General features: G+C 35.6%; 2 protein-coding genes across 3 annotated transcripts in view; one reads left to right on the plus strand and one right to left on the minus strand.

Moving 5' to 3' along the window:
* The first annotated feature begins 515 nt into the window (after positions 1-515).
* On the plus strand, positions 516-15202 carry LOC113391421 (zinc finger protein 737-like). The gene is made up of 15 exons (XM_026627383.2): positions 516-1077; positions 2289-2463; positions 4182-4223; positions 5096-5188; positions 7232-7363; positions 7782-8390; positions 9450-9580; positions 9794-9868; positions 10924-11062; positions 11828-11934; positions 12179-12332; positions 13696-13827; positions 14066-14266; positions 14445-14591; positions 14970-15202. The coding sequence occupies exons 1-15, from the start codon at positions 1004-1006 to the stop codon at positions 15105-15107; spliced, it is 2349 nt and encodes a 782-aa protein (XP_026483168.2). The 5' UTR covers positions 516-1003; the 3' UTR covers positions 15108-15202.
* Positions 15203-16499: 1297 nt separating this feature from the next.
* The window catches only part of LOC113391424 (tubulin beta chain-like), a 119343-nt gene continuing 112274 nt past the window's right edge, over positions 16500-23568 (minus strand). For both annotated transcript variants that reach the window (XM_064220139.1, XM_026627386.2), the window contains 7 exons: positions 22362-22529; positions 21954-22068; positions 20470-20540; positions 19242-19381; positions 18598-18757; positions 17403-17504; positions 16500-16695 (listed from right to left, as the gene is read on the minus strand). In XM_064220139.1, the coding sequence (XP_064076209.1) occupies positions 16600-16695; positions 17403-17504; positions 18598-18757; positions 19242-19381; positions 20470-20540; positions 21954-22068; positions 22362-22529 (852 nt within the window). In that variant the 3' untranslated portion in view covers positions 16500-16599. The remainder of the gene's footprint in view (positions 16696-17402; positions 17505-18597; positions 18758-19241; positions 19382-20469; positions 20541-21953; positions 22069-22361; positions 22530-23568) is intronic.

Below are 23568 nucleotides of genomic sequence, written 5' to 3' on the forward strand. Positions count from 1 at the left end.
AAATTTGGACAAATAGTTCTGCAAACAAATCGATGCATTTTTGAATATTTATATAAATACATCCAATTGTACTATTTAAAAACAATGTCTACTACTTTTAAACTTTTTCTTTATAAGTCATATGGTATGTTTTAAGTCGTATTATGGTATACGTGAAGTCATCGACCTTTGCATAAATTATTATTTTCTTGTTCTCAACCTAAGATAAATACCAATCCACAATAGGTATTGTCTTAACTAATGTTTATACGTTATTTCTCTTGTTGTTATAGTTAACAAGTAATTTTTCTAAAAATATTAGTATCCAAACACGATGATTTGATGATGATTTTAGTATGTACCTATCTTATCCCTGTTAGCAGATACTAGCAAACAATAGAGAGCAATGATTAGCAGTCTTCAAACGTGAAACACCCTGTCTTCTGTTGTGTATAACCGGCTTTATAAGAAGTCTATCATCTCGTCCGTCACAATATATATCGATATAACTATTGCTGTCAACATCATTTGTTATTCCTTTCCAAAAATACAATAAATCCTTTGCCAGAAAAGGAAAGACTATAACTTCGTTTCTATAGTTATGTTATATTGTTTTGTTAACCATCCAAATAAAAATTTACCCCTTTGAATTTTTGTCTCTTTTTCTTTAAAGACGTTATTATGTGTCTGAGAGAGATAAAGACAAAAGTCACGATTTAACTATTATCTTTGAATGAATCGTGTAATATATTTGTTATAATTTGTCGGTGAAGTACATATTGACAGACGTGAATTCTCTGTTGTAATTTTTGTAAATTACTGTATTTTGTGAAATACAAATACAATTTGATTATTATCAATAACTTTAAATGGCTATTAAACCGAACTCTCTGTTTATATTCAATAACACACCACGTTTAATTTATAAAATTGTTTATTGATGACAAAATATAATGTTTGCGGAATTTTGACGGATTGTTAAAAGAATCGTATCTTTGAAAACTCGAGAAAAAGTGTTTTCAAAATGCGGTGCTGCGCGCCTTCCTGTAAAAATGACTCTAGACATATTTCTAAATCTCAAGGAATAACATTTCACGTGTAAGTACCTCGCATATGTTAAAAATTATTGTCTTAAATTAAATCGCTCTATTTTTAATGTTGATTTGTTTATACTCATTACAGTTTATTACTAAAGTTCGTCCTTGTACACCAGTTTTACTATTGAAAAAAAAAATCTCATTTTTTTTTAAATTACTTCAAATCGAATAACGTATTTATATCATAATCATATTTTGCGTATATAGAATGACAGTTTTTTTTTAATAAATTTCTCCTGAAGAGAGTTATCACAACATCTACTATAGTATACATATTTTAACTATGTTGAAACTTTTTATTCTTTCTTAAATTCCTTAAATATATATTTCCAACAAGAACACAATCCATTAATAAGTATACTTCACTCTTTCATACCGATTTATATAATTTCTTGAACTAATAAAATACTAAATAACTATTTCTACTATTAAACAGGGATGTCATGGAACTCCGTAACCTTAATAGAAACTATAAGATATTGAATATTTAAAATAAAAATCAATAACAAACCACTTAAAGAGAGAGTGTTACTCTTAAAGAGAGTAGTAGATTTTTTTTTTTTTTCTGTGATAATATCTAATAACAAATAATACCCAACAAATAAAGACAAATTATAATTTTATAGTTTTCTCTTTTGCATTATCTATACAATATTATATTCATAGTTGAAACTATCCAAAACCATCAGATATTCTGCAATAATTAAATATCTGTAATCAAATCTGAAGCCAATAAAATATTTTTCATAAATCTATGTCATATCCAGTATCAAAATTACACATCGATAACATTCTGAAATTAAAAATGTTTTTTTTTTTTTAATTTAAACAATATTGTGATCTTAACTTGGTGTTGGGTCTTTACACCACACACTTATCAGATATTTTACCTCCAAATAAGTATTCAGTGTTATTGTGTTCTAGTTTGAAGGGTGAGTGAACCAGTGCAACTACAGGCACAAGGAATATAATATCTTAATTCCCAATGTTGGTAGTGCATTGGCAGTGTAAGGAATGGTTAATATTTCTTAGTGTCATTGTCTATGTGGTCAATTTGCTTGTCCACCTACCGTTATATATATTAAAGAAATATACGATCTTACATCTAAGAAAGTAAAGCACAAGACCACGTCTAGATATTAATTTTAACCTATCTCGATGATGAATATAATTTGTATTAAACAAATAATAGAGCATTCTAAAACATTTTAGCTTTCCAACGGAACCAGCTCTTCGTGCTTCGTGGTTAAGAGCCGTGGGAAAGGACACATGGTCGCCCAGAGAGAGGAGCGCTGTGTGCTCGGAGCACTTTCTCTGTGATGATCTCTATGAAACTAAGAGTGGATTGAGGAAAGTGAGGACTGGAGCTGTACCAATTGTGATACAAGTATGCATATATATAATAAAATATAGAAATATTTTATTTACTTGGTTATATAAACTAAGGCTAACTAAGTATGGATTTCGTATTTATTTTCTTGGCTGGATATTTAAAAATTTTATTGTGTTTAACAGATATATTCTGCAATTAAAATGTTGGAAAATAGTAACTACTGAGGTCTTTGCTGGTTCAACATTACAACATTAACAGCCTTTAAATGTCCCACAGCTGGTCTAAGGCCTCCTCTTCCTTTGAGAAAGTCTGGAGCATATTCCACCACATTCAAATTAGGCACATGCAGTTTTACTTACGACGTTTTCCTTCACGAGATGAATTATAAACACAAATTAAGTACATGAAAATTCATTGGTGCTTGCCTGGGTTTGAAACCGCAATTATCGGTTAAGATGTACGCGTTCTCGCTCACATCTCGGTAGAATCTACTTTCGGAACTTGTAGTAGTTTTACATTAAATTCAACACTGTGATACGATGATTCAAAAGTGTTTTTATGACCCTACTTGTAATGTAACAAATAATTCATAATTCTAACAGTATTTAAAACGGGATATTTACCATGTTTTTTATTTTTATTTGGTGGAGCTCGATATTTCGACATTATCTACGAATGTCTTGTTCACGAGACTGAAAAAAAAAAAAAAGTCATAATTCGTTAATATAAGTAATGTAAGGCGAATTCTGAGCCTCAGGTATATTTTTTTAACCTGTAGTCCCATTGTATAGAACATTTGACAGGAGGATATATTTAGGAATGATACGGTTTTATCTAACATTTTATATGAAGAGATATTGCATACTGGTTTCTCTAGAAACCATTGTCCAAAATTGATCTGACGTCTGAACTTAGGATTAGGTTTAGCAATTCTGGATTTCTTAGGATTAGGTTTAGCGTCGCGAACGAGAAAACCCGGTGCGACAAAGAGAAGGCATTGAACTCTGAAACATTTTTTTTGTTATATATATTATGTCTACATCAATATCTATTTAAAAATAAAACATTTGAAAGGTATATTATATATGGTCATATATTGTATATATTCTATACTAATATTATACAGCGAAAGTTAATCTGTCTGTATTTTTGTTGCAATTTAATAAAAAAAAACACTGAACCGAATCAAGCTTGAAATTCAAGGAAGGACATTAGTTAGTAATCAAGCTAATTTATATACAGGGTTATTGGTAATTCGACGTCATCCCGTTAAATGACAGTGGTGACTGTTTGCGATATTTTTAGTTATCAAAAAAATATATTAAATAATGTCGTTTTCCGTCTCGAATTTTTACATTTGGACCGATAATTATTGTTTTAATACTGACAAATAACCAGTATTTATTCGTTTTTGTAAATCAGAAGAAAAAGAAATGATTTTATTTGATCCTTTTTTTGTTAATAAATTTTTGAAGTTGCATTTTTGACTTATTTTGAAAAATGCGTAATGGATATGGGGGGTTAAAATTCTCGCAAATAGTCACCCCTATTATCTCCTAACGGGAATACGTCGAATTACCAATAACCCTGTATATAAATGTATGGCGACTTTTAATTTGAAAAATGTATCGATCTCTGCGCCTTCTGCAATTTCCTTCAACAGTGAAGTCGCTCCCTAGTATTAGTATTGTTGCAAGACCTGTATGTATAACCGTATCTTAGAGACACAATTGTCACAGTAATTTAAAATAAATTGTTTTTATTTTTTTTAGGATACTTCAAGCTGTGAAATCGGTGAATCAGCCAGTTCGAAGGTAAGCGATAGTAATTAAAAAAAAAAAATGTGTTCGTCTCGGGACGACAGAAGTGTTAACTTAAACTAATCTAACTTGAACTATTTATATTGAAACGTTTAACTTGAGAGAAGATTAGGTTATTAATTAAATTTTATGATTACTAATATGATAACGTAAGGAGAGGTTGTTTATTAATGAAATATTTTATTGATTATGGAGTATGTTTTATTCTTAGTCACAATTCTTGAATATTTACTTTGTGTATGAACATTATTAGTATCATTATTGCATGCGTACCGCTGCCGTATGCGTAAGAGGAAGGGAAGCCAGACAGACTGACGCCGTAACGCGTTACGTAACGAAGCAGTTTACTTCCAATAAGAAGTATCACTTCAAAATATAGAAAAAACAACAATAAACTCGCCGTTCAATGGATCTCTATGATTACCTAGTTTATGTAATTCTTCTGTGTGTGTATATCACAATTACTAAATGGCTGAACCGATTTTGGTGATGTTTTCTGTGTGTCTGTGTGTCTGATGAGTGGATGATGATGATGATGGGATCGAGACTCGGCGTGTTGAGATGCGAAGAGGTTCCAGGAAATATTTTTCATATAAAAAGACAAAAAAAAATCTCATCTGACCTCTTAAAACTGTTCGTCTGTTGCTCTTAAATGCTAAACTACTGAATCGAATTTGATGAAATTTTTATGAAGCAAGCTTGAACCCCAAATAAGGACGTAGGCTCTTTTTTTATGCCTAACACCTGACAACGAACCCCCTTAAATCCAAGAGAAACCGCAGCCGGCAATTAGTATAATATATCTATTTAATTTTTTATAAATATTACAAACATTTAAACATTATGTTAAAAAAAAAAAATTCTAGATATGCAGAATATGCCTCAGCGTGGATTCGAAGCTGTATCCCATGAGGATGTACAAGTTGGACAAGGCCTATGAAAATCTAACCGGTGTTACGGTGAGTGATATTATTTGTGTATAATATACTATTGTTAGGTTGAGGCCGCTCGAGGAAAGTGCGCCGCCGGCCGACGTCGCCTGACGACGAGCAGGTGACGTCACGTGCCGTAAACCTAACTAGAGCTAGTGATCTAAGGACAGTAGTGGCATCACACTAAAGAATACACTTCCTCTTACGTTTAAGAGCCGAGATGGCCCAGTGGTTAGAACGCGTGCATCTTAACCGATGAATTCGGTTTCAAACCTGAATTTTCATGTGCTTAATTTGTGTTTATAATTCATCTCGTGCTCGATGAGGGAAAACATCGTGAGGAAATCTGCGTGTGTCTAATTTCAACGAAATTCTGCCACATGTGTATTCCACCAACTCGCATTGGAGCAGCGTGGTGGAATATGCTCCAGCAGTGGGAAATTTACAGGCTGCTGTATATGAAAAAATACTATTGTTATATGGTCTCATTTTGAAGATATCCAGCCCTCCAGCTCCAATAGATGTGCAGAAAATTAAAGAGCATTCTTGATTGCAATTTACTTAATAGTTACAATTTAACAAGAAATTAATTTTCGACAAACTCCAATTCTAACCGAACTAATGGATACTATTTGACATTAAAGATTTCATTTGAATAAGATTACATAATTTTGGCGCCAAATGGAGATGAGTGATTTGCAGTTTACAATGAAATGAAATCAAAACAAAACCTGTCATAGGTTTCGAAATTCCTATAAAAACTTTTGAATAAACGCGAAGTTTCGCTGGAGATCCACTAGTATAGAAACTTTATACAAATAGGCTTTAGAAGCACTTTTGTATTTTGACATTTTACAGAATTGTACTAAACAGATCGAATGAAATTCCTTTATTCAATATAGAAGCATTATGACGGGTTTTCCAATAAGGACTTGACAAGTTTTTTTCAAAATAAAAATGAAAACCATTTAAGATATTTCAAAAACTTTCTAATCGGGTTGAAGTTCATTTATGTATGGAACTGGCAGCGGTCGATTCGTTGGAACCAATTTTCCATGACTCGGAAAATATGATTTTTTCATTTATCGGAGTTAACGCTCTTAAAGTAGCGGCCACCGACTATGAATTTCTGTAGTAATTTTTTATGATTTGCAGGCGTTGTTCGTTCGTGTACTTAACTATGATGAAAATGTTATGTCTACTGTATAAATTGACAGTGACAGTTCGATGTTAAGTGAAAAGTTTAGTTCACAATCTAAATTCAAAATTGTCAAGTCCCTATTGGAAAACCCCTTATTTATTTATTGTCAAATTAAACACTAACACCGGTTCGGAAATGAAAATACTCTGACCTGAGAAGAACCGGCGAAAGATAATCATACATACATACATAATCAGCCTGTAAATTTCCCACTGCTGGGCTAAGGCCTCCACTCCCGTTGAGGAGAAGGTATGGAGCATATTCCACCACGCTGCTCCAATGCGGGTTGGTGGAATACACATGTGGCAGAATTTCGTTGAAATTAGACACATGCAGGTTTCCTCACGATGTTTTCCTTCACCGCCGAGCACGAGATGAATTATAAACAAATTAAGCACATGTAAATTCAGTGGTGCCTGCCTGGGTTTGAACCCGAAATCATCGGTTAAGATGCACGCGTTCTAACCACTGGGCCATCTCGGCTCACTGTACAAGTGTTGGTCGCTATTTTTTTTCGTAACGTTCTCAGCTTTGACAGGGGACCATGTTGTGAGAAAGGTTTTGAGCATGGACGTGGATGGATATAGAGGTAGGGGACGACCCAAGAAACGATGGATGGATTGTGTGAAAGACGATATGGTTAGAAAGAATGTTACTTGTGAGATGACGTCCGACAGAGAAGTATGGAAGGTGACATGCTGCGCCGACCCCGAGTAAAATTGGGATAAGGGCTGGAGGATGATGATGTTCTCAGCTTTGACAGTCTAACTAGAAATATGAATAATCTGAGTGAAGCGTCCTACGGTACCTAACCAGACGGGATAGCACGAAGCCCTACCACCAACTAAACCGTATTTTGTCTATTACAGTTATCCGGTGAAGATCTACCGCAGACGCTGTGTGCGGATTGCTCAAAGAGATTGTTGAATTGTGATAAATTGAGGTCAAAAAGCTTAAGAGCAAACATGTTGCTCTTAGAATTAGTTAAAAAGCAAGATATTGTAAGTATACTATCAGTGGATATCTTCAGGGGCCGGATTTAGGGGAGGGCAACCGGGGCAACTGCCATGGGGCCTCCACAAGAGAGGGCCCCACAATAAAGGTTCCGACGAGTTAAGAATTTTATTGTAATATATGTTTAGATATGTTTTAAAAGTTACTGTTGCAAAGAGTAATTAAATTATGAACGAACCATACTGTCAGAAATTAAATTATAAAAAATATCTAGGGGTCCCCACTTCTCTGTTGCCCCAGGGTAACCAGACCTCCAAATCCGGCCCTGGATATGTTATGAGAAAGATACCGATACGTTGAATTATTAAAAAACACCAATATTTTTCCGTGCGTGGTTTTGTTTGGTGTGTCTCGTTGTAAAACCGCCGCGAGACGAGCCGTTAATAATACAAAATCTATTTTCAGCTAACCATACATAATATAAAAACTATAAACCGAGAGCAGAACCAATTAACATCCGATTTGATAAAAAAAACATTCGGTCCGGACCACTGCGATCTGTACATACAGTACACGGAAGATCAAGACGAACAGACGGACAAAAATCCCATACAGGAAGCTGATATTGAAGATTTAGACGTGAAGAGCGAGAGAGACGAAGAAATATACACGAATGAAGTTTTCACCGAAGCGAGAGATGAGATCGTTAACGGTGATGACGTAGACGACGACGCCAACTTCGTAGTTCCAAACTATTCAACAGACGACAGTCTGCCGCTGGAGACGCAAAGGAAGAAGGCGAAGAAGATTAAAACGAAAGAGAAGAAAGTAAGGAAGAAGATAAAAGATAAAACGGAGCCAAAGATAGATAGGCGACGGAAGCCGTTTCTGAACGATGATCTGAACGAAACTCTGTTCACGATAACTGATCTCACTTTCGATGAACAAGTTGCTGAAATTCACAAGAGACGAGATTCGTCCAATTATAAGAATTCGATGTTTAAGTGTACGGAGTGTTTTAAAGGTTTTTTGGACGAGACGGCGTATAATGGACACATGACGCGGCATACGAATGTGAGTCGTTTGATATACTAGATGTAAGCCCGGCTTCGCTCGGGTGAAGTAAATAACGCTGAACATATACGGTTCATTTTTTACGTTTCATATAACATATCACTTTTTTGTAGAAGTTAAAGTTGAAGTTGCAGCCGAGATGGCCCAGTGGTTAGAACGCGTGCATCTTAACCGATGATTTCGGGTTCAAACCCAGGCAGGCACCGCTGAGTTTACATGTGCTTAATTTGTGTTTATAATTCATCTCGTGCTCGGCGGTGAAGGAAAACATCGCGAGGAAACCTGCATGTGTGTAATTTCAACGAAATTCTGCCACATGTGTATTCCACCAACCCGCATTGGAGCAGCGTGGTGGAATATGCTCCATACCTTCTCCTCAACGGGAGAGGAGGCCTTAGCCCAGCAGTGGGAAATTTACAGGCTGATTATGTTTATGTTATGTAAAGTTGAAGTTTAATTTCGAAATTCATATTTGGAACACTTTCACATCAACGCACTCGTCAATGTTATTTTGTTAACTTTCATGGATTTAATATCGAAGTATCTCGATTGTACGAATTTAGCGAATATATGTCTTTGACTAAATATAATTGTTTCTTAAAGGTCTTTAAATGTGGATAGGTTTCGATCGGGTCTATCGTAGATCTGCGACGGAATTATTGATATAGGTTTTTAATGCGTAGGTCCGAATCCGGCTCGAAGGACCAAAAAAAACAGAGTTGGATTAAAAATCAGCGGTTCCTATTTCGGGTTCGCTGGTGCGAGGTGCCAACAGTTGACCTGCTTTTGTGGTCTAGTTTTACGTTTATGACGGAACATATTGGTGAACTAAATAACAAAATCACGATATAAAATTTAACTAGGGCTAAACCTGCCCGGGCACTTGTCAGAATTATGAAAATATTTTCCTATAAATTGACAGTCTTTTAACGTTCCACTGCTGAGTAACTGACATTGTCACACATAATAAACTGTTATGACTGAATGTGTGTGTGCAAACGAGAGGAGCTTGTTACTAAGATTTGCGTCTTGTTTATGTGTGTGTGTGTTATCCTCCAGCAATGCGGCGAGTTCGAGTGCGACATCTGCAAGACGCACTTCAAGCACCCGCACGCGTTGCGGAAGCACATCACGGCGCACCACACGCAGCGCTTCAGCTGCAACCAGTGCCCGTACGTCACGACGCACCGGTGAGTTTTATCTATTTACTAGATGAACCTGCGGGCTTACTCGCGCGAAATTTTACAAAACACAAACTTCCAAATCCCGTTCCACCCCCTTAGGGAGTTTCGTAAAATCCGTTCTTAGCGGAGGTACATACTATACCTACCTGCCAAATTCCAAGTTACGTAACATATAGTACAGTTACAGGGACAGGGTGTGATGTATCTTTTCTCTTACAGACAGACAGCTAGACTACACGAGAGGTGGCACAAGGGGACGAAGTACCAGTGTCCGCACTGTCAGGATGAGTTTGTGTGAGTACCAGAATCTTATGGTTCGAACCGGTCAATCTCAGTTCAAGATTGTGGGTTTTAGACGGAGCGTCACGGTAGCGTACGAAAGCGTGATGGTACCGCTGGTTTTTCAGTGGGTATTTGTATTGCGGTGTACCGGAGTACAATCGGCGTCCTAGGTACCGGCGGGTCTCCCCCCAGTTGCACGTGGGGGTGACGAGTTTTTTAAGTTAAATCAAAAGAATATTTTATAGATGAAAGCATGCTTTGGGAAAAGATAGCCTCAGGCCGACAGAAGTGATAACATAAACCATTCTAAGTTGAACTATTTAATATTGGACGTTTGCGTAACAGAAAGGGAAGACAAACAGACTGGCGCCGTAACCCGTATGAAGTTATCACTTAACTATATAATTTATCATTGTTATCACGAATCTCTGATGAAAAATATATGTCTCCCTAAGTTTCTTTCGCCGGTTCTTCTCATTTCTGAGGTTTTTCTTTCCGAACCGACGGTAGAGTTTTGTCAACCAATAAGAAATTTGAGTTTAGTTTGTACGGACACATGTGTTAACGTGCGTGTACGTACAGGAGGTACGTTTATCTGTTGTTGATTATGTTATATGTTGTAAGGTCATCAATGATTTATACACTCACTTATACACACGCACACACATTCATACACACACACACACACTTGAATCACAAAAAACACTTGCACTTTGTGATAATTATTAAGTTCAGTTATATTTTTTTTGTTTTTTTTTTTTTTATTTGATTTTACTTTATTTTCTTTGTTCTTTTTATTTATATTAATTAAAAGTATGTTTATTCTTTGGTTGCTCATATAACACAACATGTTATGGAAAAGTGGGTCCCTCTGACACGAGTATGAATCATGCTCACTAGAGAGACCCAACCTTAAATATGCTATGTAAATTGTGGTAACAAATAAATAAAAAAAAAATTAAAAAAAAAAGTAAGGTGTTATCAAAGTCTGCTCCCCCCAAAACATATACTAAACATAGATTAACCCCCTTTTTAATTACTGACAATGGTTTTATTTTATGTTACAGTAAATTCACAACTTACATGGGTCACATCCGTATAAAGCACCCGTCGGACTTTGTGTGTGCGCTGTGCGGGTACTCCTTCGTCAGCGAGAAAGGAATCGAACTGCACAAGAAACTCAAACATCGTCTCGATGACGGACAGGTGACTTAAACAATACTAGAGGGTCTCCCGCAAAATATCGCGTTTATTCAAAAGATTTTACTTGGTGGTAGGGCTTTGTGCAAGCCCGTCTGGGTAGGTACCACCCACTCATCAGGTATTCTACCACCAAACAGCAGTACTCAGTATTGTTGTGTTCCGGTTTGAAGGGTGAGTGAGCCAGTGTAATCACAGGCACAAGGGACATAACATCTTAGTTCCCAATGTTGGTGGCGCATAGGTGATGTAAGGAATGGTTAATATTTCTTACAGCGCCTTTGTCTATGGGCGGTGGTGACTACTTACCATCAGGTGGCCCATATGCTCGTCCACCAATAAACGCCATAAAAAAAAATAAAAGGAGTTTAGATACTTATCTATATTTGGCGCCAAATGTTGAAACCTCATTTAAATGAAATTTTAATATCAAATAGTGTACATTAGTTCAGTTTGAATTGGAGTTCGTCGATAACAATTTACTTTAATTTTGTTTACGTTTTTCATTTTTTTATCTCATACAGCCGTAGCGCCACTCTCTAAACGGCCAGTAACTTTATTTTCGTAATCAAGAATCCTCTTAATTTTTCTGCACATCCACGGCTGGAGCTCATCAAAATGAGACCATAACCGATCATTTACGTGCAGCCATCGTCCCATAATCACTGACACGGAAGTCGTCTTACGCTATTAACGTATAAGATTTGTTTAGTACGTTTTCAGTTGCGCGTTTCGAAATAGCCGAAATAAATAAATATTTACATATCTCAGATACCCGAGGACGGTCCGCTGTGCGACTTGTGCAACGTGAGGTTCCTGTCGCAGGAGGCGTACAGGAGGCACCAGCACGTGTCCGCGCGCCACAACACGAGTGACTCGTAAGTTTGCCTTCGGCGACGATAGATGGCTCTGATCGATTTTCTCGTACTATGAAACAAAGTCGCTTCCCGCTCCGTTCGCTTGAATATTTTTTAACTATGTGACGCATTTTGATGCGGTTTTCGTCAATAAACAGAGCGATTCAAGGGGAAGGTTTATGTTTATGATACGTGCGTATTATAGAAGGGAAACGCGGAGATTTTCGATAGTTTTAAATTTTCAATGTACGTACGTTCGTTTCAGCGATTCGAAAGAATCTAACAAGATGAGAAAAGGTAGATCTCGTATCGTAAGAGAGAAGAAGAGAAGTATAGAAGACGGAGACGACGACGATGAGAAGAAGAAAATGTATCCAAGTCAGATGAGGAAGGCCGAGGGCCCGATACCGTGTGAACAGGTATTTAGTTATGAAATTATCGTAACAGTAGAAGATCCGAACCTGAAGCGACCTTCACCGAGCAGATAATATATTGAAACAAAATACAATTATCATTGTATATAATAATGGTTTAAAAATATATATATATATATATAACGGCGAGCCGGCAATATTGTTTGGTTCGGGGTCATCATCTTCGTCATACATATTCACAAATAATACAACAAATCGATGGCTGGATTGTCGTATATTGATTTTTACAATATTTCATTGGCCGCGACCACATCTGTCTTATCCTTCTTGACAACTGACATTTTATGTTTTTCTAACGTTACAAAGAGTTATTGACTTCACTGGCCATCCAGAATCAAATCTCAAAACTTAGAGATTACAATCAAAGTATTTAATTATCTGACGCTGCGACATATATATATATCCCGCTGAGTTTCTTTCGCCGGTTCTTCTCAGGTCCGAGGTGCTAAATTCCGAACCGGTGGTAGATTTTTGACAATCAATAAGCAAGTGTAAACACTTCTATATTGAATAAAGATTTTTGATTTGATTTGATTTGAAACATATTTTATAAGAATTTTAGTATATTGGAATATATGTCAAGAATGGGTCCATCAACGAATCCTCGACAGACTATTTTTAATTGTTGTTAAAATAAATGAATTTTAATTTAATGTTGCAACATCAAGATAATAAGCAAAATTTTTACCCTGACTTAAAGTATCAAACGGATGAAGTGTGCAGCCGTTGGGTTACCTATTCTTTGCCTTGACAAACTACTCGGTTGTCAGGTATGTGGCCATGTCGATGCCAGTTACCTTGACTTGCTTGATAATAGAAAAAAATATATATCAATATAAGGGTTGTTTTATTGCGAACGCGTTGATATGGGTTAACGAATTTTAAAGATTAAATTTGAACGCGACTGGAAATGTGTAACTGAGGTATCATAGTTGACATGTGGAGTTATAATTAAAATCCTAAAATTATAACAAACCGTATACAATAGAAAGAGACGGAGAGAGAGGGAGAGAGGGAAAGGCTTTTTCTTGGTTTAAATGTTTACTAATTAACTAGCTGAGCGTTTGAATTTAACGAAAAAGTTATCGTTTTAGCCTAAGTTACTCCTTATTACATAAGCTATCTGCCAGTGAAAGTCCCGTCAGAATCGGTCGAGCCGGTCCAGAGATTAGCCGGAATAAACAGACAGACAGACAAATTTGAAAACGATGTTGTCTTGGTATATGTACCGTGTATACATACATATGCATTTAGTAAAAAGCTGTTATTTTAATGTTACAAACAGACACTCCGATTTTATTATACGTATAGATATTTTTGTCTAAGCGGTTGTAATGTGTGTTTCCAGTGCGGTCTCCAACTAGAAGACTCGAGGGCGTACCACGGACACTTCAGACGGATGCACCCGGATAAGAACCGAACGAAATATCCCTCGATGAAGTCGCCTTGCATGTGCGAGGTGTGCGGGAGAATGTTTCAAGTTAGTACAAGTCTATCTTAGAAATATATTGATATTCCGAACGACAATTCCAACTTTTCGTAGGATACGGCTCAAGGTCGTTCGTTTTAGTACAACCCAATCATTAATTTCTACTGACAAATTTATTGATCCATATTTATTATTGTATCAGTATCTGCGAGTGGTGGTGATCACTAGCCTTCAGGATAAGGAGTTAAATGTTAAAAAATTAACTAAGTGCCAACCGTGCCCCCCCCAGAGCTACGCGCTGCTGAAGGACCACCGCTGGGTGCACACGGGCGAGCGGCCCTTCGCGTGCGAGTCGTGCGGGAAGGCGTTCCGCATGCGGCAGCGGCTCGTCGCGCACAGACGTGTGCACGCGCCCAGACGCGCCGCCTTCGTGTGCGCGCTGTGCGGGAAGAGCTTCAGCACGCACAGCAACCGACAGCGACACATGTTCGTGAGTACCGCGCCCTCGCGTTCAATTCATATGGTTGCTGTCTACGCTTGTGCGAGGGTCTGTCTGAGTACATTCTACGTTTATCATTAAAATAACTGTAAATTAAAAATTATTCATAAAAAAAACGTATTTTAATGTTTCCTTTGTACATAATATTAAAATATTATTAACGTTACAGATCCACACCGGCCTGAAGCCGTTCAAGTGTGAGATGTGCGGGAAGTGCTTCAAGCACGCGAGCGAGAAGCGCGCACACATCACGTACGTGCACCTGAAGAAGCCCTGGCCCAAGCGGGCCCGGGGGAAGCGGCGGGCGGACAGGCCTGTGAGTACAGGATACACTGATGCTGGATTTCGTTGATAGACCGACATATTTTTTATCGCGTTAGCTCTTGTTGCTACCTTATAAAGCCGCAGATTCCAAGTTCCTGGGTTCAAGCCTTAGGTTGCCATGCCCCTGCTAAACCTCTGTTGATGATATAATCTGTTCGTTTCGTGATAAAATATTACCTGTGTTTTCACCAACCCTGTGATGGTATCATACTAGAAAAACGCATTTAAGCGTTACCCCCCATTAATTTGGGTATAGGACTCACTGATAACGAGTGCAGAAACCGCTAGAAAACGAGCGGTACTCACTACGTCTTCGGGTGAACATTTACAAACATTAAAAACAATTTATTAACTTTTTCTACGTTTACAGGGTCAGATGGGTCAAGTTCCGGTGGGTGTGAGCGAGATGGACATAGCTCAGCCGATGTGGCCGAATTGTGACCCTAAAATGGGCGACATGAACAATATCATAGACGATAAACCGATATATTACAATTTGAAAATATAGTTTAACGCTGAGTTAAGCGTCACTTGGTGCGGTCGAACTTGGATGGGTGATCATTGCCTCGAAATGATTTCCAAGTGAATTTTGTATTTATAAATAATCACAATTTTATAATTGGTTCTTATTAAAAACATTTTTTTATTGAAATGGAACATTTTTTATTACATAAACATTTCTGAAGTATTTTTTATTTTTATTTTATACGAATTGTGTTTTGTACATTTTTGAACTGAAGTTAAAAATTAATGCTTGTCTATACTCACAATAGACAAAAAGTTTATTTTTTCGAATAAAAAAAGACATGTTATTATAAAAGATGCTTTGTATATGAGTGACTTCTAATTAAATTATTAATATTCTATAATTGTATTTATTGACATAATATTCGTAATAATAAAATGATTTTTAATACAGTCGTGTTTTCATTTAATAGGATTTCTATATAAAATTTATCCTAGCGTCGTTTTATTTGAAATTCGGTGAAATACAAATAATGGAAAAAAAAAATAGTTACAAATTCAGATTATTCAAATATTTAGTTTTTTTTTTATTGACAGCACAAAGCTAAACATTTTTTTGATTTAATAGGTAGACGGACTGGCCACCTGATGGTAAGTGGTCACCGGCCATAGAAATTGACGCTGTAGATATATTAACCATTCCTTATATCACCAAAGCGCCGCCAACTTTGGGAGCTGAGATGTTATATTCCTTGTGCCTGTAGTGTACACTGACTCGCTGGATCAAACCGGAACATAACAAACTAAATGGTTTGGCGGTAGAATATCATATGAGTGGGTGGTATCTAACCTGACGGGCTTGCACAAAGCCTCGCCACCACGTAGAAATTACTAAGAAGGTTTAAGTATGCATGGAAAAATTTTAGTTTATATTTATATATACATATATATAAATTAGTGTAAGACTTCCTTAGGATAAAAGTTTAGAAGAATTAAGAAGAAGTAATCTCTAACGTAAATTGTACGTGTACGCAAAAATCTGCAGTGCAAATTTTGAAGTATCAACTGTTCTGCAAGTTCGTAGTGTAATTTGTCGTAATAGTTACGAAGCAAACATAAAAAGGAAAATAATTGACGAACAGAAGAGAAAGATGAACTGAATTATTGCTTATTTATATATAGACACTCTTAGGAGCTCGAAAGGAAACAGTCATAAACTTTACAATTAAATTGGGTATAACGTCATACTAAAAGTCCATTCCATAATTTCAGCTGTAGTCAGTTACATATAATTTCCTTCCATAAAATCGACTATGTTAATATGGTATATGAATATTAACATAAACAAAACATACAATTAAATATTTCTTAATTTATTAGAGTATTTTTAAATAAGGATTAGGAAGGAAGGAAGAAAAAGAGAAAAAAAACTAAATTTGATTTTGGAGTAATGTCATTTATTTATAACGATATTATCATAACACCTACGTAGTAACTTCAAATGTAATTTATTTATTATTTACAAACGGGCAACATTAATGCAAAATTTCTTTGGTGTCTGTGAAATTTGGCTCTTCCTCCTCCTCTTCCTCTTCATCAAAGCCGACTTCTTCATCATCTACATGAGCATCCTATAAAAAATTTTGTTAATGACAATGGTGTCAATATTTAAAGGTTAACTTAACAAAATAACTGTTAAAGTTACGAGGCTGGATGGTACGATATCTTTGACATGTTACAAAAAAGAAAAAAAAGAACATATACTCTGATAACTAACCCAAAAATTATTTAGGCGCCAATCCGGAATTATTGTAACAACTAGTTTATCAATTATAGACTTTTATAATTAGAATTTGAATATTAATATGAAAATATAACATATTTAAACAATATAATCTGGTTTTGAAAATAATTAAAGCGCACTCGTCTACTCATACAGTCTGTCGTGTTATTAAAACTTAATAAGAAACACAAACCAAAGACAATTAAATTTGTACATAGACAATGTTGCAGTTTTTAATAATTGTTACATTCGTAGTGTCATAGAATAAATTGTTTATCAGTTACTAAATCGCTAGTGTAGCTAATGTGTTGAAACAATTATTATTCTTTGCCTGTAAAATATATATTTTAAAAAATAATAGCATAACCTCCTCAACTGTAATCTTTACTAATATCATGAACGCTGAACCGATTTAGATGACATTTGGTACGGATACAGTTTTAGTACAGGGGAAAGATTTTATTCACCAATCGAGGGGGTAAAATTAGGGGTAACGGTTTTTGTGCTATAGGTAAAAGTAAACAAGTACAATATAAAATTGAAAGAAATAATCACCTGATACTGCTGGTATTCTGATATTAAGTCGCTCATGTTGCTAGCGGCTTCTGTGAACTCCATTTCGTCCATACCCTCGCCGGTGTACCAGTGGAGGAAAGCCTGCCGATATTTAAATAATAAAAATCAATATATGTAATGTTTTACCAAAACGATTTTTTTACAAATCTCAACATTTCAAAGTTCGAATGATAGACGCAGTCTGCGTGACATTACGATGTATACAGGGTTATTGGTAATTCGAGGTATTCCCGTTTAGGGGTAACTATTTGCGATAATATTACGTTTTTTAGATTTTTTCAAAATAAGTCAAAAATGCAAATTCAAATTTTTTTTTTTTAAATACTATCAACTAAAATCTATTTTTTTCTTCTGATTTATAAAAACGAATATACACTGGATATTCTTCAATATTCAAACAATAATTATCGGTCCAAATTAAAAAATGCGAGATGGAAAAAGATATTATTTCAATATATTTTTTATTTTTTGTCCACAAAAATGCCTTAAAAACTAAACCATTTTCTTAGCTCTCCAAAAATGTATAACAACTAGGAACTTATTCAAAATGACATCAGTAACATTAAATCCACGACGGTCATTTTTAGTCATTGCGAGAGTTTTTTTTTCCTTTTTATCTAGGATAAACCAGTCTGTATACATCAAGTATATACCACTGGCAGGAGAAAAAATAAAACCTTAAATTTACATATTTCATGCGACATTTACTAGTAGCTCTACTATATTGTATACTAGAAATATATCTTGTTTAATATATCTGTATTTATAATACTATAAGAATTGGTATAACTTTTCGAACGTCTTACGTCAAACTGACAGACGTCTTTTAAATTCATTTGTCAGGCATATCATTGTTAAACTGTTTTTGTAATAATATTCGCAAACCAGAAATTGATTAAAGTATTTTGTCATTAATTAATTATTATTTTATATTAATGTAATAAGTTTATTAAAAGTAAATTAGTTTTGTTAATAATACAATATTTTATTTATTTTTTCTTAATTTTCTTTTACTTCCAAAGTTCCTTTAAGATCTTCGCTGACATTTAAAACGTCATTTTGTTTAGGAATTCATAATGAATACCACAGATTATTTAAAACTCGACCAATATCACATCAACTGTCAATGTTGGTTTCAACTATTGCAAAATTTACTATTTTTTTTTAAACTCACCCGTCTCTTGAACATGGCTGTGAATTGTTCGGATATCCGTTTAAATATCTCCTGAATGGCGGTCGAGTTTCCGACAAAGGTCGCGGACATTTTGAGTCCTCTCGGCGGGACGTCACAGACGGACACTTTGAGGTTATTCGGAATCCATTCCACGAAATAGCTGTAATAATAAACGGAATATTATGATTTCAATCTATATTAATAAGACTAGAAGACGGTCCGTCTACGCTAAGTTTAATGCGGTTTTTATCAATAATAATCAATTAAATATGAGAAAAAAAAGTACGGTAATTTACTATTTATAATGTTACTTGGTAGTAGGGCTTTGTGTAAGCCCGTCTGGGTAGGTACCACCCACTCATCAGATATTCTACCGCCAAACAGCAGTACTCAGTATTGTTGTGATCCGGTTTGAAGGGTGAGTGAGCCAGTGTAACAACAGGCACAAGGGACGTAACATCTAATTTCTCAAGGTTGGTGGCGCTTTGGCGATGTAAGGAATGGTTAATATTTTTTACAGCGTCATTGTCTATCGGCGGTGGTTATCACTTACCATCAGGAGGCCTCGTCCGCCAACCGATATATTTAAAAAAAAGTTAATGTTTGCCGCGGTGAGTTTCGACTTCGTCTAACAGAATACTTACCTCGAATTCTTATTCTGTATCGCTAGTATTTGATCGTCGACCTCCTTCATGGACATCTGGCCTCTGAACATGGTGGCCACTGTCAAATATCTACCGTGACGAGGATCGCAAGCCGTCATCATATTACCAGGGTTGAACATCTGTGAATATAATATAATATTATATACTCATATTAAAATGATCAATCGTATCATGTTTTGCGTAACTTCCAAAATAATAGGGTCCGTGATCTGATAAACAGGCTATTTGACTGTTTTCAATATCCATTTTATATTATTTAGTTGAAAAAGTTGTGCTTCTTAATTCTAGTAAATATTTGCTGAAAATATCAAATTAAAAATTGAATATTTAAAAAGCGCGCGAAAACGCTACTTTGACAATATGGCGCTGCAATGGGGTCGGTGACGTCGCTTGCCTGTATTGTAATCTGTGGCACATTTAATCCACATACAGTGGGCAAACGAGGTTAACGAGCAAGTGACGTCATCATAAACCCGACCAACCAGGAGCGTTTTGTGTCACGTGACAAATGTTTAAAAAAGATGCATTTTTATTTATGGATTTTTGAATAAATTGATTATTATTTTCAACTTTCGTTGATAAATAACCATTTTTAAACTCATAATATATACTGATTACAATAATTGACACTTTGTTTTTCGCATTGTCAAATAGCCTATTGCGTAAAATTACGAGTCTGTGCTGGCGGACACCTTTGGGCAATATAAAATGTTACTTAAGTCTCATGTATCATAATAATAATTTTATATTTGTAAATAATAATTATAAATAATTATTATTTATAAATATAAAATAATAATTACGATTAAAATAATTATTACGATTGTTAATTTGTTAATCGAATTATAAACGGAATGATTTTTATTATCTGTGTAGAAACAATTGCTAGTTTTGGCGGGATTTTCCAAAATATTACATTCGCAAAGAATAAAAATTTACACTTTTTAGTGAACAATTAAAGTAGATTAGACTATTGAAAAGAGTCTAGTTTAGTTTTTAGATAGAGATGAAATATTGTTACTTTGCATTAAAAGCGTAAGCGCCATGAAATTCCCGACGCTTACGACGTTTTAACGACCCGCATTGGAGCAGCGTGGTGGAATATGCTGCAAACCTTCTCATCAAAGAGAGAGGAGGCCTTAGCCCAGCAGTGGGAAATTTACAGGCTGCTAATGTAATGTAAAGTTTTAACAATAGAAAGAGTTACCTGTGTCATTAACTCTGGGACGGTCTGTGCGCGGAAGCTGAAGGAGTTCCTCGCGGTCAAAGGTGCGAAGCCTGTGCAAATACATCACATTATAAAAGTCTAAATAATCAGTTTATTACGAGTTACATAACACACACATACACAGACATACATAATCTTAACTTTGGTGTCATTTATCAGTACAGCTGTTTTTTTTTTTAAATAATAGCCACATGATCCAAATTAACTAAGGTAATCCTAATATTCCTAATTAAGGAGGGGCCTTTTAAGCTTATCACTTATGTTACTTAAGAGCCGAGATGGCCCAGTGGTTAGAACGCGTGCATCTTAACCGATGATTTCGGGTTCAAACCCAGGCAGGCACCGCTGAATTTTCATGTGCTTAATTTGTGTTTATAATTCATCTCGTGCTCGGCGGTGAAGGGAAACATCGTGAGGAAACCTGCATGTGTCTAATTTCAACGAAATTCTGCCACATGTGTATTCCACCAACCCGCATTGGAGCAGCGTGGTGGAATATGCTCCATACCTTCTCCTCAACGGGAGAGGAGGCCTTAGCCCAGCAGTGGGAAATTTACAGGCTGATTATGTTTTTATGTTACTTATGTTACTAAGCTTATCACTCCCTAGACGTCCCGGAATCATTGCGCTATTGATGCTAAACTTTTTTGAAAATGTTTTTGATATGAGAGCGGGCTGTACTGACTGTACTAGTCCTAACTATTTTATATATTAATAGCGTTAGCCGATTTTTGTCCCAGTGTTTAGGGGACGAAGGCTGCACACAAAAAAACAGTTATGGTCCCATTTTGAAGAGCTCCAGCCCTCCAGCTCCAATAGATGTGCACAAAATTAACGAGGATTCTCGATTGCAATTTACTGAATTTTAAGAATTTAATAAAGAATTAATTTTAGAGAGCCGATGAAAGTTACTGGCTGGTTAGAGAGCGACAAACTCCAATTCTAACTGAACTAATATAATCTAATTGACATTAAAATTTTCATTCCAAAAAAGGTTTCGCAAATGAAATGAAGTCAAAACAAAACCTGTCATAGGTTTCGAAATTCTTAAGAAATCTCTAGAACAATCGCGAAGATTCGCGGGAGATCCACTAGTTTTAGATTAGTATGTAAGACAATTTTTATTATTAACAAACTTTAATTATTGATATGCTGTCATAGTTTCTATACCCTGTTCAAATCTTTTAAGAAAAATATTGATTTCCAATTTTAATTACGCATTCCATCGTCCCATCTGTTATATAGATTGTCTATTGATCGTCTGTCAAAAAGATCAAGCTGACTTGAACAGGATATAGTATGCTAGGTAGTCTGTCAAAGCTGAGATTGCATCGAGAATAGTGGCCAACATTTGCACAGTACACACACACACACTAGTAAAGCGGTAGTGTTTATATCGTACCCGGTGAAGGAAATCATCGTGAGGAATCTATGTGACTAATTTCTGTGATAATAAAACTAACCAGGCATGAAGAAGTGCAGTCTCGGGAATGGGACCATATTGACGGCCAACTTCCTCAGATCGGCGTTCAGCTGTCCCGGGAACCGCAAACACGTGGTCACTCCCGACATTGTGAGCTGAAAATATTAATTTAACGTCGAATTAATGATTGTATTTAACTGACATAACTTTCTATCTCTAATGTTGGAAAATAACTTAAGAGTTACTTGCCGGTTCGTTTCAGTATCTACATTACAAATCGGTGGCAGATTTAGATTTAATACAGTTGTGTTAAATTAGATTCAAAATTGTTATGAAAGTCAAATTGAATTAAGTATATTTTGTTTGATCTACACCGCCATCTAGTGGCGAGTTGCAGCAAACTGAAGTAATTTGTCGGGAATATATTTAAAAAAAAAAAACAACTTACCGATATCAAGTGATTCAAGTCTCCGTACCCTGGACTGCTCAGACGTAGTGTCCTGAAGCAAATGTTATAGAGAGCTTCGTTGTCGATGCAGAACGTCATGTCTGTATTCTCAACGAGCTGGTGGACGGAGAGCGTTGCGTTGTATGGCTCCAGGACCACCTCGCTGACCTGTCAATTATATTAATATCAAGATAAACGAAATAATGGTGATTCATAGACAATTATTACCGAGATAATACCATAGACTCTGTGGTAACTTTTTTATGATCACAATAAGTCCTTGCATCGCCAATTCGCTTTCAATCTTGGGAACTAAGATGTTATGTCCCTTGTGCTTGTAGTTATACTGGCTCACCCTTCAAACCGGAACACAACAATACTTTGACGACCTCCGTGGTCGAGTAGTATGTACACCGGTTTTCATGGCCACTCCGAGGGTTCGATTCTATGTAGAAAAAGTTCATTAATTTCTATGTCGTCTCGGGTCTGAGTGTTTGTACCGTCGTTACTTCTGATCTTCCATAACACAAGTGCTTTAGCTACTTACATCGGGATCAGAGTTATGTATGTGATGTTGTCCAATATTTATTTAAATATTTCTGTTTGGCTGTTGAATATATGAGTGACTGGTACCTATCAAGGCGGGCTTGCACGAAGTCCTACCACCAAGCGAATAGATAAAAGTTTACTTTGTTTGTTTGAAACTAGATGTATCGTGGGACACCCAGTTAGAACGAAGTTGCTTTACCTATATGTTATGTATTAAATAACAGACACAATGAAATTAATGACATTTGAGAACAATTGAAGATAAAAGTATAGAAGAAGAAGAAATGCTGCGCCGACCCCAAGTAAATTGGGATAAGAGCAGGAGGATGTTTATTTATTTATTTATTCATTCATTCATTCATTCATTCATTCATTCATTCATTCATTCATTCATTCATTCATTCATTCATTTATTTATTTATTTATTGGAAAAGTTACACCATCAACATATCACTAAGCACTTAAAATTAATATCTGTTGGGTAACATACAAAATGATACGTCTTTAAAGATGTAAACAACATTGACCTTCAAAAATATTTTTGATAGGAAACTATATAAGCCAAACATTAACACAAAAAAAAATTAAATTTAAAAGTGTTAAATTTAAAAAAATTAAATTTAAAAATGTTGATCATGAATTAAACATTGTAGAATAA

This window comes from Vanessa tameamea, chromosome 31, assembly GCF_037043105.1.
Source record: "Vanessa tameamea isolate UH-Manoa-2023 chromosome 31, ilVanTame1 primary haplotype, whole genome shotgun sequence".
Lineage (NCBI taxonomy): Eukaryota > Metazoa > Arthropoda > Insecta > Lepidoptera > Nymphalidae > Vanessa > Vanessa tameamea.